This window comes from Pelodiscus sinensis, chromosome 6, assembly GCF_049634645.1.
Source record: "Pelodiscus sinensis isolate JC-2024 chromosome 6, ASM4963464v1, whole genome shotgun sequence".
Classification (NCBI taxonomy): Eukaryota; Metazoa; Chordata; order Testudines; family Trionychidae; genus Pelodiscus; species Pelodiscus sinensis.
In genome coordinates, this window is record NC_134716.1 from 128,279,376 (window position 1) to 128,298,978 (window position 19,603).

At 68.6% G+C, this 19,603-nt stretch overlaps 1 protein-coding gene across 1 annotated transcript; it reads right to left on the minus strand.

The window, feature by feature from the left end:
• Positions 1-4,075: 4,075 nt before the first annotated feature.
• Positions 4,076-19,583, minus strand: GALT (galactose-1-phosphate uridylyltransferase). The gene is made up of 11 exons (XM_075932808.1): positions 19,431-19,583; positions 17,202-17,371; positions 14,937-15,012; positions 13,960-14,008; positions 13,185-13,314; positions 12,144-12,200; positions 9,391-9,513; positions 8,970-9,102; positions 6,857-6,940; positions 5,462-5,616; positions 4,076-4,723 (listed from the first exon to the last, which is right to left on the minus strand). Exons 1-11 carry the CDS (start codon positions 19,465-19,467, stop codon positions 4,658-4,660), a joined length of 1,080 nt encoding a protein of 359 aa, XP_075788923.1. The 5' UTR covers positions 19,468-19,583; the 3' UTR covers positions 4,076-4,657.
• Positions 19,584-19,603: the final 20 nt, after the last annotated feature.

Here is a 19,603-nt window from a genome sequence, read left to right on the forward strand (position 1 = left end):
CCTCGCAGGGGTGCCCAGCCAGCAGCCCCCTTCGCACACTGGCAAGCGGGAGGGCAGGCTCTTCCCCAGCCCCGGAGCAGAGGACGATCTGGCCACTATAAATGGGGCCGGGGCCCCCGCGAGGCAGGCACCGAGCGGCTGAGCACTACCCAGCTGGCACAGCACCAACCACAGCCCTTCCCAGCCATGCACGAGCCCCCCGTGGGCAAGCAGGAGGCTGCAGGTCCGTCCCACGGGGCGGGGTGTGCCCAGGACTGGACAGGGGCAAGCAGCATCAGCTCTGCAGGGGATCTGATCTGTGGATCAGACAGAAGGGCACTGGCTAAGACTGAGGGGCGTCAGCAAAGCCGGTGGGGAGCCCAGGGCTGGGATCACGGGGGTTGCAGGGCAGAGGTGGGAGGCACTGGCAGAGCAGGGGGAGGGGGGAACCCATGGCTGGGGTTGCAGGGGCAGAGGTGGGAGGCACTGGCAGAGCAGGGGGAGGGGGGAACCCATGGCTGGGGTTGCAGGGGCAGAGGTGGGAGGCACTGGCAGAGCAGGGGGAGGGGGGAACCCATGGCTGGGGTTGCAGGGGCAGAGGTGGGAGGCACTGGCAGAGCAGGGGGAGGGGGGAACCCATGGCTGGGGTTGCAGGGCAGAGGTGGGAGGCACTGGCAGAGCAGGGGGAGGGGGGAACCCATGGCTGGGGTTGCAGGGCAGAGGTGGGAGGCACTGGCAGAGCAGGGGGAGGGGGGAACCCATGGCTGGGGTTGCAGGGGCAGAGGTGGGAGGCACTGGCAGAGCAGGGGGAGGGGAGAACCCATGGCTGGGGTTGCAGGGGCAGAGGTGGGAGGCACTAGCAGAGCAGGGGGAGGGGGAAGCTGTGCTGGGGGCACGTGGGTGGCACCAGCGTTAGACTCCAAGGACCCTGCGGACGCCCAGGGCCGGGGGCTCAGGCACTCGCGCCCCGGGGGATGGAACCGAGGCGTTTCCAGCCGCCCCGCAGCCCAACAAACTCACTGGCGCTAGCTCCTTTCGGGGAGCGTCTCCCGCCCCGCGGGGCACAGAGCCGGGAGCTGGAGGCACATGGCAAAGCTGCACCTGGATGGACAAGGCAGGGAGCACCCGCCCTCCTCTCTGGGCACAACTGCCGGGGGGGGGTGCCCCTTCCCCAGACAGCAGCCGGCAGCAGACCCGGCCCGACTCTCCGGGGCAGCCAGCTCACGGTTGCAAGCCGGCGGTCGGCCCATTAACCTGGCGACGTCCACAGCCCCTGTGCGCTGAGCGGCTGGTTTGCATTGCAAGTTTAACTCCCCACACGCACCCGGGCCGATCCTTCGCCGGGCCCGCTCTGCACACGCGGCAGCCGTGGCACACGGGGCTGGGGGGAAACCGAGGCCCACAAATCGCTTTGGGTCGGTAGCAAATGACTCCTGACAGCGAGAACGTTCAGCCGCTCGGAGGCCACGGCCAGCCCCCCGGAGACCAATTAACACTTTACAGCAGCACAAGCCTCATTATGGATTTGCAGGGTTTCTCTCGCCGGAATTCCAGCAGGCGCAGGGCGACGCCGGGACTGCAGCGAGAATCGGCTGCCCGCCTCGCGGCCCTGGGCTCACCGGGTCACGGCCACTGCTGGGCTGGCGGCCGAAGGGCCCGAAGGCGCCCGGCTCCCTCTAGCCCAACCCCCGGCCGTGCACGGGCTGCTTCTGACAAAGGCTCCAAATCCCACCAACCCGACTCGCCGCCGACCTTCTCCGTTCCAGCTGGGGTCAGGCCCCGGGCCGGGAGCCGCACGCCCACGGCAAAGCGCCCGGGATTTGGGTGCGTGTGCAACCCTGCTACAGCCACGGAAACGCCCGCCACGCCCCGGGCTGCAGCGTGTCCCAAGTAACCCAGCCCCCCTTCAGCCACTGGCCACGTGCTGCCTTTCAGTTCGAGGATCACCCCCTGCCTCCCGCCTCTCCCCCAGGCCTTACTCTGAGCCCCGCTCACATCCTCGCTCGCTTATCCCCCCCAAACATCCCGGACCCGTCCCCGCCCCCTTCCCGGGAGCCGAGGGGCACCCACGGGGGAGGGGTCCTCAACCAACATGGGTGCATTGGTGGCCGATTCTCACCCACTCATTCTGCACCAGGCCCGGCCCAGCAGCGATGCATCGGCCCGTGCCAAGGTCACCCAGCGGGTCGGTGGCAAAGCAGGGCAGGGAACGCAAGGACACAGGCTCCCCCGGCCGAGCCCCAGACCAGCCTTCTCCCCTGCAGGGCTCCCGCCGGAGGCCTCTGCACCTGCCCCACGCAGCAGGTCTGAGCCTGGGGCCGGCCCATCGCCGGGGGCCTTGGACAACAAGCGGAGGATTTAGATGCGGACAGAGAGATAAACGGGCGGTTTCCCTCCGGAGCGAGTGGCCGCCTAAGTGCAGAGAGAAGAGCCCTCAGCCACGCCGGCACCGGCACCAGCACCTGCTCCAAGCCGGGAGGAAGCAAAATGGAACAGCCAAGCAAAACAGCACAGGTATCGACCGTGCAGCGCCCCTAGGACCCCTGGGGGGACGGGCAGAGCAGCGCCCCTAGCGCCCTGAGAGTAGCACCCCTAGGACCCCTGGGGGGACGGGCAGAGCAGCGCCCCTAGCGCCCTGGGAGTAGCACCCCTAGGACCCCTGGGGGGACGGGCAGAGCAGCGCCCCTAGCGCCCTGGGAGTAGCACCCCTAGTACTCCTGGGGGGGAAGGGCAGAGCAGCGCCCCCTAGCGCCCTGGGAGCAGCGCCCCTAGTACTCCTGGGGGGGAAGGGCAGAGCAGCGCCCCCTAGCGCCCTGGGAGCAGCTCCCCTCGTACCTCTGAGGGGGATGGGCAGAGCAGCGCCCCCTAGCACCCTGGGAGCAGCGCCCCTAGTACTCCTGGGGGGACGGGCAGAGCCGGGCCCCCTAGCGCCCTGGGAGCAGCGCCCCTAGTACCCCTGGGGGGACGGGCAGAGCAGCGCCCCCTAGCGCCCTGGGAGCAGCGCCCCTAGTACTCCTGGGGGGACAGGCAGAGCAGCGCCCCCTAGCGCCCTGGGAGCAGCGCCCCTAGTACCCCTGGGGGGACAGGCAGAGCAGCGCCCCCTAGCGCCCTGGGAGCAGCGCCCCTAGTACTCCTGGGGGGACAGGCAGAGCAGCGCCCCCTAGCGCCCTGGGAGCAGCGCCCCTAGTACCCCTGGGGGGACAGGCAGAGCAGCGCCCCCTAGCGCCCTGGGAGCAGCGCCCCTAGTACTCCTGGGGGGACAGGCAGAGCAGCGCCCCCTAGCGCCCTGGGAGCAGCGCCCCTAGTACTCCTGGGGGGATGAGCAGAGCAGCGCCCCCTAGCGCCCTGGGAGCAGCGCCCCTCGTACTCCTGGGGGGACAGGCAGAGCAGCGCCCCCTAGCGCCCTGGGAGCAGCGCCCCTAGTACCCCTGGGGGGACGGGCAGAGCAGCGCCCCTAGTACTCCTGGGGGGACGGGCAGAGCAGCGCCCCCATGCACCCTAGGCTGGGGGGGTTGGCAGAGCAGCGCCCCCTAGCACCCAGGGGGATAGTGCAGGAGGCAGCCCCTAGCCCCAAGCCCGGTGACAATGCAGTGGGGGAGGGATAGATGTTGGCCCAGGGCACAGGCTCCGGCCAATGAGATGTGGGTTTGGAACACACGTGGGCCAGTCCCGGCAGCTACCCCGTGCCTCGGTTTCCCCAGCTGTACGCCAGGGGCCAGCGCGCTGGGCGGGTGGGGGTAGGGCAGTGTTAATGCACCGGAGGGAGACAGGCCGCGGGCAGGTACACCGAGCACTCCCAGCAGCGGGGGCAGGGGCTGAGCAGCCAGGCACAGGGGGCAGTACCCGGGCGCAGCAGGCCAGCCTGGCCATGCGGGATGCCCTCGCTGCCCGGGGCCGGGCGGGGGGACGCGTGCAGAGCCAGAGCAATGGAGCGAGAGGGCCCCATACCCCTCGCAGCCCTGAGACGCACGCAGCCCACGAGGCACCGCCCCATCGGCTCCAGGCAGAGACCCGTCCGGCCCCACCCTGCAGCCGGCCCGCCCCAGAGCGCAGGGGCCGAGACCCTCCCCCCGGTCCCGCCAGCGGGAGGCAGCAACGCTTTGCGTGTAGGTTTATTGAAGCCAAGCGCCCAGCGGCGCAACGGCAGGGAGCAGCAGGCTGGGGAGCAGCCCTGGCCACGGCCCAGGGTCGCAGGGGCAAAGGGGGGGAGGAGCGGAGCCGGCCCGCCACCAGCAGCGAAACGGGGGGAAATCGGGCCCACGGGCCCAGAGAACACGGCCCTCAGCAGCCGCCGGCTGGACTCAGGGCCGCTCCCCTCAGGCCCCTGGCGAGGCCGGCACATAGGGCAGCCAGGGGCCCAGAGGGGCAGCCTTGTATCAGGCCCCCCCAGGAGCCCGAGAGCTCACCCAGCCAGGGCCCGGGCTCTGAAACGCGGCCATCACCTCCCTGCCCCTCTGCACCAGCCCGCCACGTCCCGCCGCCAGCGAGCGCACGGGGGACCCCACGGCAGCCCCAGGGCCGCGCGGACTGGGAGGGGCTGGCAGGTGTCTGCCCAAGCCTGGGGGGGGGGGCGCTGCCCCAGCGCGGCTCCACCGTGCTCTGCCCCCCGCCCACAGACCCCGGAGCGGAGAAGGCAGGTAACCCCGGCCCGGCGTGCGGCGGCCCCCTCCTCGGCTCCTCAGGCGGCCTCCCGCGGCCGCCCCCTGTAATGCGTCTCGGGCAGGCTCCTCAGCCGCTCGGCGGCCTGCGGGGAGAGAGGGGGTGAGAACTCGCAGAGCCGGGGCTGCGGGGCCGGGGCCAGGGGCTGCTCCAGCCTGCTGGGGGCACCGGACCCCGAGTGCACAGCCCATCCCCCTGGGGGGGTCGACTCCCAGCCTGGAGCCCCCTCTCCAGAGAGCCCGCTCCGGAGAAGCCCCCGCCCCTGGGTGCCCCCCCAGGCCCTCCCACAGAGCCTGCTGAGAACCCCCCAGCCCTGGGTGCCCCCCCCAGCCCCCCTCCCCACAGAGCCCGCTGAGAACCCCCCAGCCCTGGGTGCCCCCCCCAGCCCCCTCCCCACAGAGCCCGCTGAGAACCCCCCAGCCCTGGGTGCCCCCCCCAGCCCCCCTCCCCACAGAGCCCGCTGAGAACCCCCCAGCCCTGGGTGCCCCCCCCAGCCCCCTCCCCACAGAGCCTGCTGAGAACCCCCCAGCCCTGGGTGCCCCCCCCAGCCCCCCTCCCCACAGAACCCGCTCCTGGGAACGCCCCGCCCAGCCCTCCTCCCCACAGAACCCGCTCCTGGGAACGCCCCGCCCAGCCCTCCTCCCCACAGAGCCCGCTCCTGACAACCCCCCCGCCCAGCCCTCCTCCCCACAGAACCCGCTCCTGGGAACGCCCCGCCCAGCCCTCCTCCCCACAGAGCCCGCTCCTGACAACCCCCCGCCCAGCCCTCCTCCCCATAGAACCCGCTCCTGGGAACGCCCCACCCCGAGGCTTCCGCGCTCACCTGCTCCGGCGTGAGGTCCCGCTGAGCCTGGGCCAGCATCTCGTAGCCCACCATGAACTTGCGGACGGCGGCCGAGCGGAGCAGGGGCGGGTAGTAGTGGGCGTGCAGCTGCCAGTGCCCACAGTCGGCTCCCACGTGAGGCCCTGTGGGGGCGCCTGCCGGACACAAGCCCAGCACTGAGCCCGGCTCCCGCCAGGTCCCGGCCCCGAGCAGCCACCGAGTGGCCGGGGCGAGATTGGAACGGACGAGCCCACGGGCCCCTCCCCCCGACTGGCCCAGCGCTGCCACCCCCCGACTGGCCCATGGGCCCCTCCCCCCAACTCGCCCACGGGCCCCTCCCCCCAACTCGCCCAGCGCTGCCACCCCCCGACTGGCCCACGGGCCCCTCCCCCCGACTGGCCCAGCGCTGCCACCCCCCGACTGGCCCACGGGCCCCGCCCCCCGACTGGCCCACGGGCCCCTCCCCCCGACTGGCCCAGCGCTGCCACCCCCCGACTGGCCCACGGGCCCCTCCCCCCGACTGGCCCAGCGCTGCCACCCCCCGACTGGCCCACGGGCCCCTCCCCCCAACTCGCCCACGGGCCCCTCCCCCCAACTCGCCCAGCGCTGCCACCCCCCGACTGGCCCACGGGCCCCTCCCCTCGACTGGCCCACGGGCCCCTCCCCCCAACTCGCCCACGGGCCCCTCCCCCCAACTTGCCCACGGGCCCCTCCCCCCAACTCGCCCAGCGCTGCCACCCCCCGACTGGCCCATGGGCCCCGCCCCCCGCCTTGCCCACGGGCCCCGCCCCCCGACTGGCCCACGGGCCCCTCCCCTCGCCTCGCCCACAGGCCCCGCCCCCCAACTGGCCCACGGGCCCCTCCCCTCGCCTCGCCCACAGGCCCCGCCCCCCAACTGGCCCACGGGCCCCGCCCCCCAACTGGCCCACGGGCCCCTCCCCTCGCCTCGCCCACAGGCCCCGCCCCCCAACTGGCCCACGGGCCCCGCCCCCCAACTGGCCCACGGGCCCCTCCCCTCGCCTCGCCCACAGGCCCCGCCCCCCGACTGGCCCACGGGCCCCTCCCCTCGCCTCGCCCACAGGCCCCGCCCCCCAACTGGCCCACGGGCCCCGCCCCCCAACTGGCCCACGGGCCCCTCCCCCCAACTCGCCCAGCGCTGCCACCCCCCGACTGGCCCATGGGCCCCTCCCCCCGCCTCGCCCACGGGCCCCGCCCCCTGACTGGCCCACGGGCCCCTCCCCTCGCCTCGCCCACAGGCCCCGCCCCCCGACTCGCCCACGGGCCCCTCCCCCCGACTGGCCCACAGGCCCCTCCCCTCGCCTCGCCCACGGGCCCCGCCCCCCGACTGGCCCACGGGCTCCGCCCCCCGACTGGCCCACGGGCCCGGCCACTTACCGTGCCAGCCCATGGAGTAGGGGAAGGAGACCTCGAAGAGGTTGTCGTACTTGGTGAGCAGCCTTTTCATGATGGACGCCAGACCTGCAACCGCACAGCAAGCGGCCGTCGGCCGGAGCGCCAGCCTTTCCCAGCCCCCGGGGGTCACCGCCGGGCACTGGCAGAGCCGCTCCCCTGCCCCGAGGCAGCAGCCCCGCCGGCGAGGACCTCCCCTCCAGAGATCGGGTTGGGAGCCAGCGCTGCCAGCAGCCTGACCCCTCAGCCCGGCGCCCGCCCCGGAGCAGAGCCAGCTGGGCTCACAGCCCCTATGTGAGCTGCAATGGAAACCAGACCCATGCGCTTTGCCTTTATCGGCTCCCTACATCGTTAACTCTGGAACCTAATGGTGGCCCACCAAAGTACCATTGTCTATTTCACTGCTGACCAGAGCTTGCAAGGAAGGAGCGGGACCGTGCCACCGAGTGGACTGATGCAGGGCACCTCACTCGGGCACTGCCTGAGCAGGGAACGCTGCTCATCCTCCCCTCCTGTCCCCCTACCCCCCGGTTCAGCTTGCTCCGGCACCTCTGGGGTAGAGCCCCAAGCATCTCCCTGCTCCATATGCTCACTCCTTCCCCCGAGTGCCCTTGTGAGTGGGGATGCTGCCTGGAGGAGGACCCCTTATTCACTGGGGCAGGGACTGCCCTGCCCCATCGCAGGGTTTCGTTAGGTTCACAGAGTCCAAGACCAGACTGTGATTGTCTGCTCTGTCCTCCTGCACGGCCCCAGCCCCGGCCCGCCCCTGGAACCACCCCTACGGCCGAGCTGCGGGGAACTCATCCACGCTCACTACGAATACTGGCACCGACGCAGAAGCTACCCGGCTCCTCGGGGGATTGTCCCAGGAGTTCATTATTCGCACCATTAAAAACGTACACCTTTACTGCCAGGCAGAATGTGTCCAGCTTCCACTTCCAGCCAGGACAGCCCGGCAGACCTTCCTGACCGATTTGCTCCCTGTGCGGGTGCTTCCCGACGGATCAAGTCCCCCCTCCGCCTCCCCTCTGTTCAGCTACATGGGTCGGGCGCCGTGGGCCTCTCGCTGCTAGGCAGCCTTGCTACGCCTTTAACCTTGCCTGACCCCCCTGCAGTTAATCAACAGCCTTCTGGAAAGGGGGGCACCCGGAGGGACGGGTCCCAGCAGCGACGGCACCGGGCCCAAGCACAGCTGTACCACTGGGTCTCTGTTCTGACTGGAGAGCCCAGCTTACGCACGCCAGGGTCGCTTAGCCCTTCCAGCCACTGCACGGCCAGGGAGCAGCTCGCATTCACCAAGGCCCCCCAAATCTCGGCTCCCAGGAGCCGCGCTGCGATCCCTCTCAGCGAACACGCTCCGGAGCCCCCATCCCGTCGCCGTCATGGGAAGAGGGAGGCTGGGGCCCTGGGATCCAGCAGCAGCCAAAGTGGAGGTGAGGGGGAGCTGCTAGGAGACAAACCCAGCACTTCTCAGGGACCTTTTCAATTCCAGCTGCCTCCCCGGGGAGGTTGGGACAGGACAGGCACTGGCTCCCCCAGTGGCTGGCACACGGAGCCGCTGCTGACCTGCCTGAGTCCACAGGCCGCCCGAAGCAGCCGAGAAGGGCCCTCTGCCCCAGGATGTGTGGGCGTTCACTCTGAAGCAGAGTGAGGGCAGGCTGCACGCGGCACTGCTATTCCCCCGCATGCTCCAATCCGCAAGGAAAGGGAGGGGCGCGCTCTGCAGCCCCACCCGACATGCTGTAAGCGCCCACTCATGCTGGCAACACACATGGGTGGGACTGGAGTGTAACCGCGTCTTCCTGCCCCACACCCCCTCCTCTGTAACCGCCTCTTCCTGCCCGCACGCTCGACCCCTGCCTTTGGGGGCGCGAAAAGAAATTTACAAACCCTGACACCCCACACCTGCCTATTAAGGAGGGCAGCGGCAGCCCTACCTACAGAAGGGGAAACTGAGGCAGGAAGCATTTTATTTCCTTGCCAGGACTAGGCCCCAGCGCCCTGGCTCCCGGCGTTGGGTACCGTGCCAGGGTGGTGGCACGCAGCACCCGGCTCCAGCGCAGAGCATGCCGTTGGGGCGGGGGAGGGCGTCACTTACTGTCCCTCTCCTGGTCGCTGAGCTCCTGGAGGCGGCAGACGTGACGGCGGGGCAGGAGCAGCGTCTGGAAAGGCCACACGGCCCAGTAGGGCACCACCACCAGCCAGTCGGCGTTCTCCACCACCAGCCGCTCCTGCGGGGGACAGCGCGCCGTGCTGAGGGGCTGCACAGCCGCCCGCCCTGCCCAGACAGCACAGCCGGGGGCAAACCCGGGGCATGCGCAGGCCTCTGCCACGCCAGCCAAGGCGGATCTCCCCCGCGTGGCAGGTGCGGTGAGTGCTCTGGGCCCAGCTGCGGGGGGGCAGGGCCGCGCAGGTGCACCCGGAGCCTGCTGAGTCCCAGCCCCAGGGGAAGCCGGTCGCAGGAGAAGGGGCCTTGCTGAGACGGGATCCAGCCCTGAGCCCCGCCCGCAAGCCGCTACCTTCCTCTGGGCCTCCAGCTGGGCGTACTCCAGCAGCATGGGCACGCCGTGCTCCTGGAAGTGCTGCCGCTGCGTCCGCTCCTCCAGCCGGGCTTCGTTGGGCAGGAAGCTGCTGGCCCAGACCTGGGGGAGGGGGAAGGGGTGCAGCTGCTGAAGGCCACGGGCCCGGGAAGCACTGGGGGGGTGCCGCACGGAATACAGCCGAGCGCACCACTGTGGGGGCAGGGCGCCCCCTGCTGGACAGACCAGGGCTGGGCACCTGATGCCCTGCTGCTGCCCCCTCACACACCCTGCTGTGGCAGAGCCCCCTACCCTCCCTCCCCCCAGCTCCCCGGGGCTGCCAGGCAGGGACGGATGGGCCCCAGCAGGGACCCACCACGTGGGGCCGAAGGCGTCCCCGCACCACACAGCTGGTACTGGGGGTGAGGGGGAGCAGAGCGGGCTCAGAACCGCCCCTCCCCAGGGCGGATGCCGCAAGCGGGTGCAGGGGGGGAGCAATGCCCCGCCCGCTGGCCTGGCTCACCGCGGGGACCGGCCTCCGGATACCGAGGAGCGACGCTAACCCGGTCACCTTCCGCGTGCCTAGCGCGGGCCCGGCGTGGAGGAGATGGTTACGCGCACAGCGGGGCTGGAGGGGGGGCCTTTGGCTGCCGCTTGCCAAGCTGGGCTGCTGTGGACACCTGACCGGTAACAGGCCCCAGCACGGCCTGCCCCGGGAGGACTGAGGACCCCGGGGAGCAGATGACGGCAAATCCTACAGCGGTTAAGAGATTTCACTGGCACGCCCCACTGCTGGCATCAGCACTCCTGGGGAGACTCCACGGGCACCCTGGGCGGGGCAGCCGGCGCGTCCCCCACCCCGGAGTGCCAGAAGTCTCCCCACACAGCTAGCATGGGGCTGGGCTGCCCCAGGTGCAGGGAGGGCCTGGCAGAAGGCGGCACCCGCTGGGGTGAGGGGCAGCCCCGTGGAAGGGTGAGGGGCAATAGCCTGGCAGGGCTGCGCGGAGGGCCGACACTAGCCAGAGCCGGACGCGCTGCTCGGGACGCTCAAGGGCCTTGTGCTCCCAGCTCTGTCCCAAGGGCAGAGACCTCAGCAGCTCTGTGGGGCCAACAAGCAGGATCCCGTCACGTGCGCCCCACGCAGAGGGCATGATCTGGGATTCGGCAGCTGCCTCCCCACCTCCCACCACTGGGGAGGGGTGGGGGGGAGGGAGGAGCGATCTGAGAGGTTGCCAGCAGACTCTGGAATGGCCAGAAGCCATTTGCAGGCTTATGCTGCCACCGGATGGTGGAACCGTGATTTGCAGCCACAAGGAGCAGCTGCCTATTGAGGGAAGGCTGAGCATGATCGTCATGTGCAAAGCCACCCCTAAGGTTTGTCAGAATAGGGAAGGCCGAGGCGGGGGGGGGGGGGGGGGTAAGAGGGGGTGACAGAATAGGAAAGGCCAGGATCTAGGATAGGGGGAGCTGCTCTCAATGTGTTTCCGGAAGGCGGGCAGTAAGGGGTTGCAAAGCTGCACCAGGTATCTGCTCCCCCCCTCCACTTGCCTCGCACAAAGCTTCCAGCTGGGCACAGCCTGGGCTGTTACTGCAGGCCCCTTGCAGCAGCAATGAAGCTATATTCACTCCTTCCTAGCTCCCCCTTCGGCCGACCCTGCCGCCTCCCAACAAAACAGAGCAGGAGAATCGCAGGCTTTACGGGAGGGGGGCAGAACGCAGCCCACGTGCAGGGCCATGAAACCCAAGAAGCTGCGTCAAGATCTACAGGCAGCTCAGGGGAAACAAATGGGACGGTGCATGATGGGCCACCCATTGGGGTCCAGGAAGCAGCTCCAATATGGGAGCGCTGCGAGGACTGGAGGCGAGATGAGGGCGATCAGCGCCCGGGACCAAGGAGGCTCAGGGGAATCCGGAGTCAGTTCACTTTGCACTATTTACACTGGCCCTTTCCTCTTTGCCCCGCGCCGGGTTTGGACAGTGAGCTGGAACTGGTCAGTTTCACTTGGCAGCTCGTCAGTTTCACTGCCCCACTGTGTTGAACTAGCCAGGGCCTTCACCTCTGGCTCTTGGGGGTGGGGGGAGAGAGAAAGAGGCTGAAGCAAAACCTAGCCAGGAATGCAACCTAGTCAGGACAGCGGCCGTGCTGACACAACGACCAGGCCATCACCCTGGGCAGAGCCAGGCCCCTGGCAAGAGAAGCTGCAATCACTGGATGGGGTGAGGTCAAGCCCCCTCCAGTCCAAGTGCAGGATCAGGGACCTAGATGAGGGGCCTGATGCCGGGGGAAACCAGACCAGACGATAGGAACCAGGGAGCATGGGCGCTGGGGGCGGGAGGAAGGGAAGACATGGGTTAGGACTCAGATCCTGCGGGTAGGATGTCAGGAGGGAGAGTTTTAAGCACTCGTTGCCCGTGTCCCACGTAAGCCGTGGGCACGGGCAGCCACTCAGGAGACATTCCAATGCCGCCCAGCTGATCAGCAGAGCGCCCACAGCTGGGTTTTGTTTCTACTGGTGGTGCACATCCACACATGCCTCGGCGCGCATAAACATTGATTCCGCACACGGATGGAAAAGATGAGTGGGAACAGCACTCATCGCAGGAGGGATCTGAGCATTGCAGAGCTGGGGGCCAACGGGGCTCACAAACGTCGCTTTTCAGAGACAATCTGGGGGTGAGCAGGGAGGAGCTGGGACATCCCACACCCTCAGTCCTGGAACCGGCCCCAGCGTGCGAGCAACCGGCTCCCTTACCTGGCAGTGCGGGTGAGGGTTGGAGCAGCCCATCATGGCCCCTTTGTTCTCAAATATCTGCAGGGAGGAGGGAAAAGAAGCTATTGGGACTATTCTAACGTCAGCGAGCAGCAGCTACTGGTGAGGAAGCACAGCCTAGTGGTTGGAGCGCTGCACTGAGACTCCAGACTACTGGATTCTACTCCCTCCTGTGTCACTGAAAGACCCTAGCAAGTCCCTCACCCGCTCTGTGCCTCAGTTTCCTTACCACCATTTGGGGGCGATACTGAGTGGTACAATGCACAGATGCAGCAAGAACCAAGAGCCCAGGTGGATGGGGAAGCAGGCCGGCCAAACTCACTGGGGACACTGCAGAATCCCCCGCTAGCTCTCAATCAGACACCTCCCCATGGGAAGTGCAGATGGCCACTGCGGGGGGGGGGGAAATGGGGACGGACGAGTGCTGCTCTGAGCTCAAGGCACCGGCCTAGCAGCAGGAGAAAGCTGTGGGCGAGGGGGTGCCCACAGCACCCCTGGAAGGCAGGTGGGTCTGGCCCTCCAGACCGCACAGCACGACGGCCAGACAGCAGCACCGCTCTAGCTGAGACACAAGGCTGGTGGCATCACCTGGGCAGGCGGGGACCAGCAGGGCAGAAGGCCATAACATCAGCCAGGCGAGCCAGCGGACTAGAGCCCAGGGAACCCGGCTCCCGAGTGCTCTGCGCTCACTGCTAGAGGCCACACCACGGAAGCAGCGCCCACTCCATGGCGGAGGGAAGTCGTTCAGACACCAATTCCCTGCTGCGGGGGGCTGCTGCGGGAGGGGAGGGCACCGAACACCGCTCAGAGACACCCCCAGGTGGGTCTCAGCCTGCGGCATGGGCGGGAGGAAGGGCCAGCGGTCAGATCCCCTCTGCACCTGTGTGCAGTGCCCGGCCTGCACTCCCCTCGCTCCCACTGTGGGTGCAGGGCGTCTGCGGGGGCTTGCCCTGCCCCTGCCCACGCGCAGCCCGCTCACTGTGCTGCTGGGGGGGGGGGGGGGGGGGGGGGGGGAGCACTGACCTGCACCCAGGGATAGGAGGCGCCCAGCTCCACCGCGAGCTCCACCCACTTGTCAATCACGGCCCGGATCTCCGCCAGCGACATGAGCGGCAGCGTCAGGTCAGACCACGGATGGAAGCACATGACCTTGCTGGGGGACGAGAGGGAGGGACGGTGGTGGGGACGAGCCCCAACTGATCAGGCCCTGGAGACCGAGCCCTGCCTCCCCCCGGACACCCCAGGCCAGAGAGGTGCCCGGCCCCTTTCACACGCCCCCAGGCTCCTGTGCACCCAGAACTGTAGTGCTGGCCCAGTGATAGAGGCCCTGGGCTATTTGCCAGCATTTCCAGGGGGCCTGTTCTCAGCCTCACACGCCCATACCCCCCGGAGGCAGCAGCACGGCCCCTGTGTAACAGCCCAGAGTCCACATTGGGAATAGCCAGGGCCTGAACCTGGGAGTCAGCCGGGGGGGGGGGGGAGGGGAGAGATCCCTTCCCAATGCCCCACACGATTAACCCCCAGGACGGCCCCGCCATGCGATTTCCTGCCAGGGCCCAGGCTGAGGGGAGACCTGAGAGGAGACAGCCCAGGAGGGGAACCAAAGCCCAAGGCGGGAACAACGTCCACAGAGAACACTCCTCCACAAGCGTCCCCACAAATCCACCGGAAGGATGGGGGCTGGGCTGGTGCCTGCTAGACCCCAAGGGAGCTGCAGGGCCCCCCGAGATAACACGGCTCCCTCCTTAGGCCCCCCAGGGGCGAGTGGCCTCAGCCGAGGCCTGTAGGCTTCATTTACCAAACTCCTCGGGCAGATGCAGCTCGGAACAAGGGGTGGCCGCAGGCGTCTGGGGAAGGAGGGAGAGAGGGATGAGCCAGGGATGGACGGTGAGCGGGAACAGGGACAGGGACGAGCAACACCAGCCAGAGCCTAGCGCAGCCCATGCGGCGCCCGCCCAGCCCTGCCGACGCCCCTCACCCCGACACGCAGCCTCTCCTGCTTGGCCAGCTCCGAGCACGTGTTCCACCCCGCCCCTTGGGCCCCACCGGCAGCTCCGGCCCCGGGCTCCGAGCAACAGCCAACCCCACCAGCAACGAGCATGGCAGAGGGCGTTAGTGGGTTTAGGGCTGGACTCCCGGGGCAGGCGAGTACCGCAGAGGTGGTACCGGGTTCCGGGGCCGGCGAGCACCACAGGGGTGGTACCGGTTCCAGGGCAGGGCTCCCGGGGCAGGCGAGCACCACAGGGGCGGGTACCGGGTTCCAGGGCAGGCGAACACCACAGGGGCGATACCGGGTTCCAGGGCAGGCGAACACCACAGGGGCGGTACCGGGTTCCGGGGCTGGCGAGCACCGCAGGGGCGGTACCGGTTCCAGGGCAGAGCTCCCGGGGCAGGCGAGCACCACTGGGGTGGTACCGGGTTCCGGAGCTGGCGAGCACCGCTGGGGTGGTACCGGGTTCCGGAGCTGGCGAGCACCGCTGGGGCGGGTACCGGTTCCAGGGCAGAGCTCCTGGGGCAGGCGAGCACCGCTGGGGCGGTACCGGGTTCTGGAGCTGGCCGCAGGGCCCGGCTGTCTGAGCTCCAAGCACCGCCGTGGGCTGTAACAAGCGCTGAGGCCGGTTTGGTGGGGAGGGGTGCAGGCTCTCGGGATGGGCAAATACCCAAGGTAGCGCCAGGTTGCGGGGCCATGCCGTCAAGGCTCCAGGCACTGCACGGGGCGGTAACGGGTTCTGGGGCTGGTCCCAGGGGATGGGCAGGCACCCCCCAGGGCATTACCAGGCTCTGGAGCATCCGGCTGCAGCGCTGGGAAGTCGTTGTCGAAGACAAACGTGCTCTCGTACGGCGGATTCACCTTCAGCAAGAGAACAAGAGGCAGGTTGAAGCACAGGGACCCTGGGGCCCATGACAGACAGCAGCCCCCGCCCCCCGAGTATCCAAACCCACAGCCCTGGCATAACACACACGCACAGGCCTGGAGCCCCCTTCCTGCCACTGCCCATCACTGCGGCGCCCACAGGGGGGTGTTTGCCCCGAAGTCTGTACAAATGGGGCCATGTGAGGTGTCAAATGAAAGCTTGCGTTCTACTGATTCTATATATGCTGCTTGTGTGATGGCTGTATGCGGAGTTATGGGTATGGGCTCTGTGCTGGTATCGTGAGCCTTCTGTCTGAGACAGCAATGGCCCGGACTGCCTGGAATGTCCAGTAAACGACTATGCTAACTCGCACAGCTCCAGGGACAATGGCTCTCAGGGTGGCCGATACACCCCTGAGGGATGCGTCTGGAAACCTGCAAACCAGCCAGGGCATAATGGCGGCTGCCATGTGAAACAGAGACAGGTCACTTGACCATGTGACCCGCTCCAGCGTGGGAGACACCAGGGCTGGATATAAAATGCCACAAGGCGGCCTCCATCCTGTCTTCAATCTTGCTACTGATCCCAGATGCAGCCTTGCGAGGGACAGAGCCGGGAAGGATTGTCGACCCGTCCAGACATAGGACGTGCACCAGAGACTTCTAAGCCAGCAGCTTGTAACACCTCTGCTGAGAGCCTGCAGCAAGAGCTTGGGGACTGGGGCATGTGTTGTATTCTCTTAACAACCTCCCTCTCCACCTTTTCTTTCCTTTGTTAAGAAACCTTTAGATTTCAGATGCTAAAGGTCTGGCCCAGCGTGATCCTGTGGGGAAGATCCAAAGTGTAAACTGACCGGGGATTTGTGGCTGGTTCTTTGGGGCCGGGAGGACCCGTTCGGGGGAGGTGAGATCGGGTTCCATAACCCCTCACCTGTGTTAGGCCCGGGGCTGATTGTGGCACAGGGAGAGCTGGGGTGTCTGAGGGGTTTTGCTCGGGAGGCTTCCTGCTGGCCACATTGGCAGCTGGAGCGCTCGGTGGGACTGGTGTGTGGCCTGTTTGGGAAGGTCTCCGGTCAGGGGCTGTAAGCAGCCCTGGTTTCGAGCTATTCGCCCTGAGCGGACACCCTCAGCGGTGTCCAGACCCGGCCTGGCCCAGAGGTTGATGGCAGAGGGAGGCTAGCTTTAACCGGGACGCCCGCAGCCTGCCACAGAGCTGCCAGCAAGCTGCATATGCATGTCAGCAGCCCCTCCCGCTGCCTAGACATGGCCCAACTGGGTGCTCCGGAGTGTCGCTTTTACCTGCTAAACCATGCTCCCAGCCCCCACTCGTCAGACTCCCCCTCCTCACCGCCACCAGCTGGTCCCCTCAGCTATCCGGACCCCAGCCTGGCTTAGGTTCCCAGGGCTGGTGGTGCCCTCAGCCTCCCCCAGAGGGGCTCCAGGGGCAAGAGTGGAGCACAGACGCTGCGATTTAGTCTGTCCTGGGCCACTCTGCCATGGGGGAGGCCGGTTTAGCAGCTGTGGTGAGAGAAACCCCTGAGCGCTTGGCACCGGTAAGCACCGGTACACAGGCCCTCGTGCAGCAGTGACAGGGCCCAGCGACTGCCAGCCTGTCCGGCACCCGCCAGCGTTACACAGAAAAACCCACCACTCCATCCCGCTGGCCGCTGCTTCCTGCCCACTGGCTTCCCTTGGGAAGGACAGGCCCCATCCCCCGCGCCACCCGGCCTGCGGGACATGCCAGTCTCTACAGGTGGGGATTGCACCCATCCAGGAGCGCACAGGTTCCCAACACGCCCGCCGGGCCTGCCAGCAGCCCAGCGCGCTTTCTGCTGGGGATCAGACGCCGCAACGGAGACGCTGACGCACAGAGACTTCCAGCTCGCCCGTGGAAGATGCCAGGAGTGGAGACGAGAAGGCTGAGTCTGGGAGCCAGGATTCCTGGTGTCTACCCCCAGCCTTGGTTGGGAAGTGGGTGACGGCAGCGTGGGGGCTGGGAGCCAGGATTCCGGGTTTCTCTGCCACCGATTTTCTGCATGACCTCTGCCAAGTCCCTCCCGCTATGGCCCCCTGCTGCTCAGCCAGGCGAGCGGCCCCTTCTGCCGCGCACAGGCACAGCGCCTCACGTTGGCACTTGTTGCTTTAAGGTCCCCAAGAGCCCCACACCACTCCCCCCCGTGCAGTACCTCCCCGTTGGCTCGCGTTGCTCCGGGGCACAGGGGGTTGGACAGGTCACAGCGCGGGATGTCCTCTTGCGGGGGTTTCTCAACCTGTCCCTGCCAGGGGCGCCTCATCCGGTGGGCAGACACCAGCACCCAGTCGTCTCGCAGAGGGTTGTAGCGGACATGCTGGTGCTCTGGGGGAGGAAGGGAACAGACGTAAACAAGGCTGAACTGGCCTAGGCTGGGAAATGCTCAGAGCCATCGTCTCCACCCAGCCGTGTACGTCAGCTGTGCTGGCCATCGCCATCGGCCCAGATGTGATCCAACCCGCCCTGCCGGGTGGGGAGAGCATCTAGCGCAGTGGGTTCCAAACGACAGATGAGCCGCGACCCAGGACGGGGCGGTGGGACGTCAGGCAGTGGGTCTCGTGGCTGCAGGGGGATCGGGTGAGCAGCGGAGGGGCTAAGGCAGCTCCCTGCCTGTCCTGCACTGCACTGCGCCCCAGAAGCGGTCTGCAGCAGGCCTGGCTCCTGGGTGTGGGGGGGCGGAGCACACAGAGCTCCGCCCACTGCCCCCCCGAGTACGAGCTCCACTCCCATTGGCCGGGAACCTGCTGCTGGCTGCTTCTGGGGCGCAGCCTCGTCTGTGGTGCCAGGAGAGACAGGCAGCTGCCTCAGGACCCCCCCTCCCCGCTGCACCACTAACCTGTAGCTGCTCAGGTGCGCCCCTCCTGCCCCTGCCCTCCAAAGCCGGAGTCCCCTCCGGCATCCCAAAGCTCCATCCTCAGCCCCACCCCGGGGCCCACCCCCCAGGCACAGTTTGTTGGATCACAGCGTCAATGATCTTCTTCGACTGGGGGATGAAAAAAAAAAAAAGTCTGCAACCTGCTGCTCTAGGTAGGCCCCCCCACACACACAGGAGCAGAGCAACTGAGAAGAGGGGCCACGCCCGGATTCCTGACCCCAAACCCTGCTCAGGGAGGCACTGCCACTGCCCGGGGCTAGCAGCCTCTGACCAGTCCCTGTCCATCGCAGCCCCACCCGCCACTTCCCCTGCACTGCGGGGCATGGGGGAGGGGTGAGAAGGGAAGAGCACTGGGGGGGGATACACGGCCCTGGGGGAGCACAAGGGTGGATTGGGGAGGGGCACAGGAGGTACAGCAGACACAGAGGAGGTCGGGGGGGGGGGAGTGGACAAGGCAATTGGGGGGCTAAGGCATCCCAGGTCCTGGGAGGGGCTAGGGATGGTGTGGGGGCGCTGAGTCCTGGGGGGGGCGCTACGGAGATGGGGAATGTTAAGGGGACCAGGTGCCAGGGGAGCTATGGGGGGCTGGGTCCTGGGAGGTTCTATGGGGGGGCTATGGGGTCCAGAGCAGCTATTGGGGGGGCTACGCAGGACCAGGTCCCAGAGTGGGGACTGAGTCCCAGGGAAGCTATTGGAGGGGGGCTATCAGGGGTAGGGGAGCCGGAGGGGCTATGGGGGGTGCTGGGGCGCGGGGGAGGCAGGTCCCTGGGAGGGGATCACAGGGGGGATATGGTGGGAACAGGTCCCCGGGGGGCGAGGCGGGGGGAGGCTTTGGGAGGGGCGGGAGGGCTATGGGGGGGTTTACGGGGGGGCAGGTCCCCGAGGGCAGGGCGGAGGAGCTATGGGGGGGGCTGATCCCCGGGGGGTCACGGGGGGGGCCGGGGGGGAAGGGCGGAGGCTATGGTGGGGCCCGGTCCCCAGGGGGGTCGGGGCGGGGGTTCTGGGGGGGGCTGGTCCCGGAGGGGGGCGGGGGGCGGGGCAGGGAGTTATGGGGGGTCAGGTCCCGGGGTGGCTATGGGGGGCTAGGGCGGGGGTTATGGTAGGGCTATGGGGGGGGGGCTGGTCCCCGGGGGGCGGGGCGGAGGGGGCTATGGGGGGTCAGGTCCCGGGGGGGTTCTGGGGGGGGCAGGTCCCGGGAGGGGGTCCCGGGGGGGGCGGGGGAGCTATGGGGGGGCTGGTCCGGGGGGGTCCCGGGAGCTATGGGGGGGCTGGTCCCCGGGGGGGGCGGGGGGAACTATGGGGGGTCCCGGTGCCGGGGGGGTTCCGGGGGGGGTGGTCCCGGGGGGGTCCCGGGGGGGCGGGGGAGCTATGGGGGGGCTGGTCCCAGGGGGGCTACGGGGGGGTCCCGGGGGGGCTATGGGGGGGCTGGTCCCGGGGGGGGCGGGGGAGCTATGGGGGGGCTGGTCCCCGGGGGGGTCCCGGTCCCGGGGGGGGCGCGCTCCCACCTACCGCGGGGCTGGAAGGTGCCGGGCTCCGCAGGCTCCATCGCCCCCCGCCGCTCGGCGGTCACGTGGCCTGTCCCGGCGCTTCCCCTTCCCCGGGGCCAGGCCCCGCCCCCAGCGGTCACTCCGGGCAACGCCCGCTCGGCCCCGCCCCGCGCGGCGCGCTGCGGGCTGCGATTG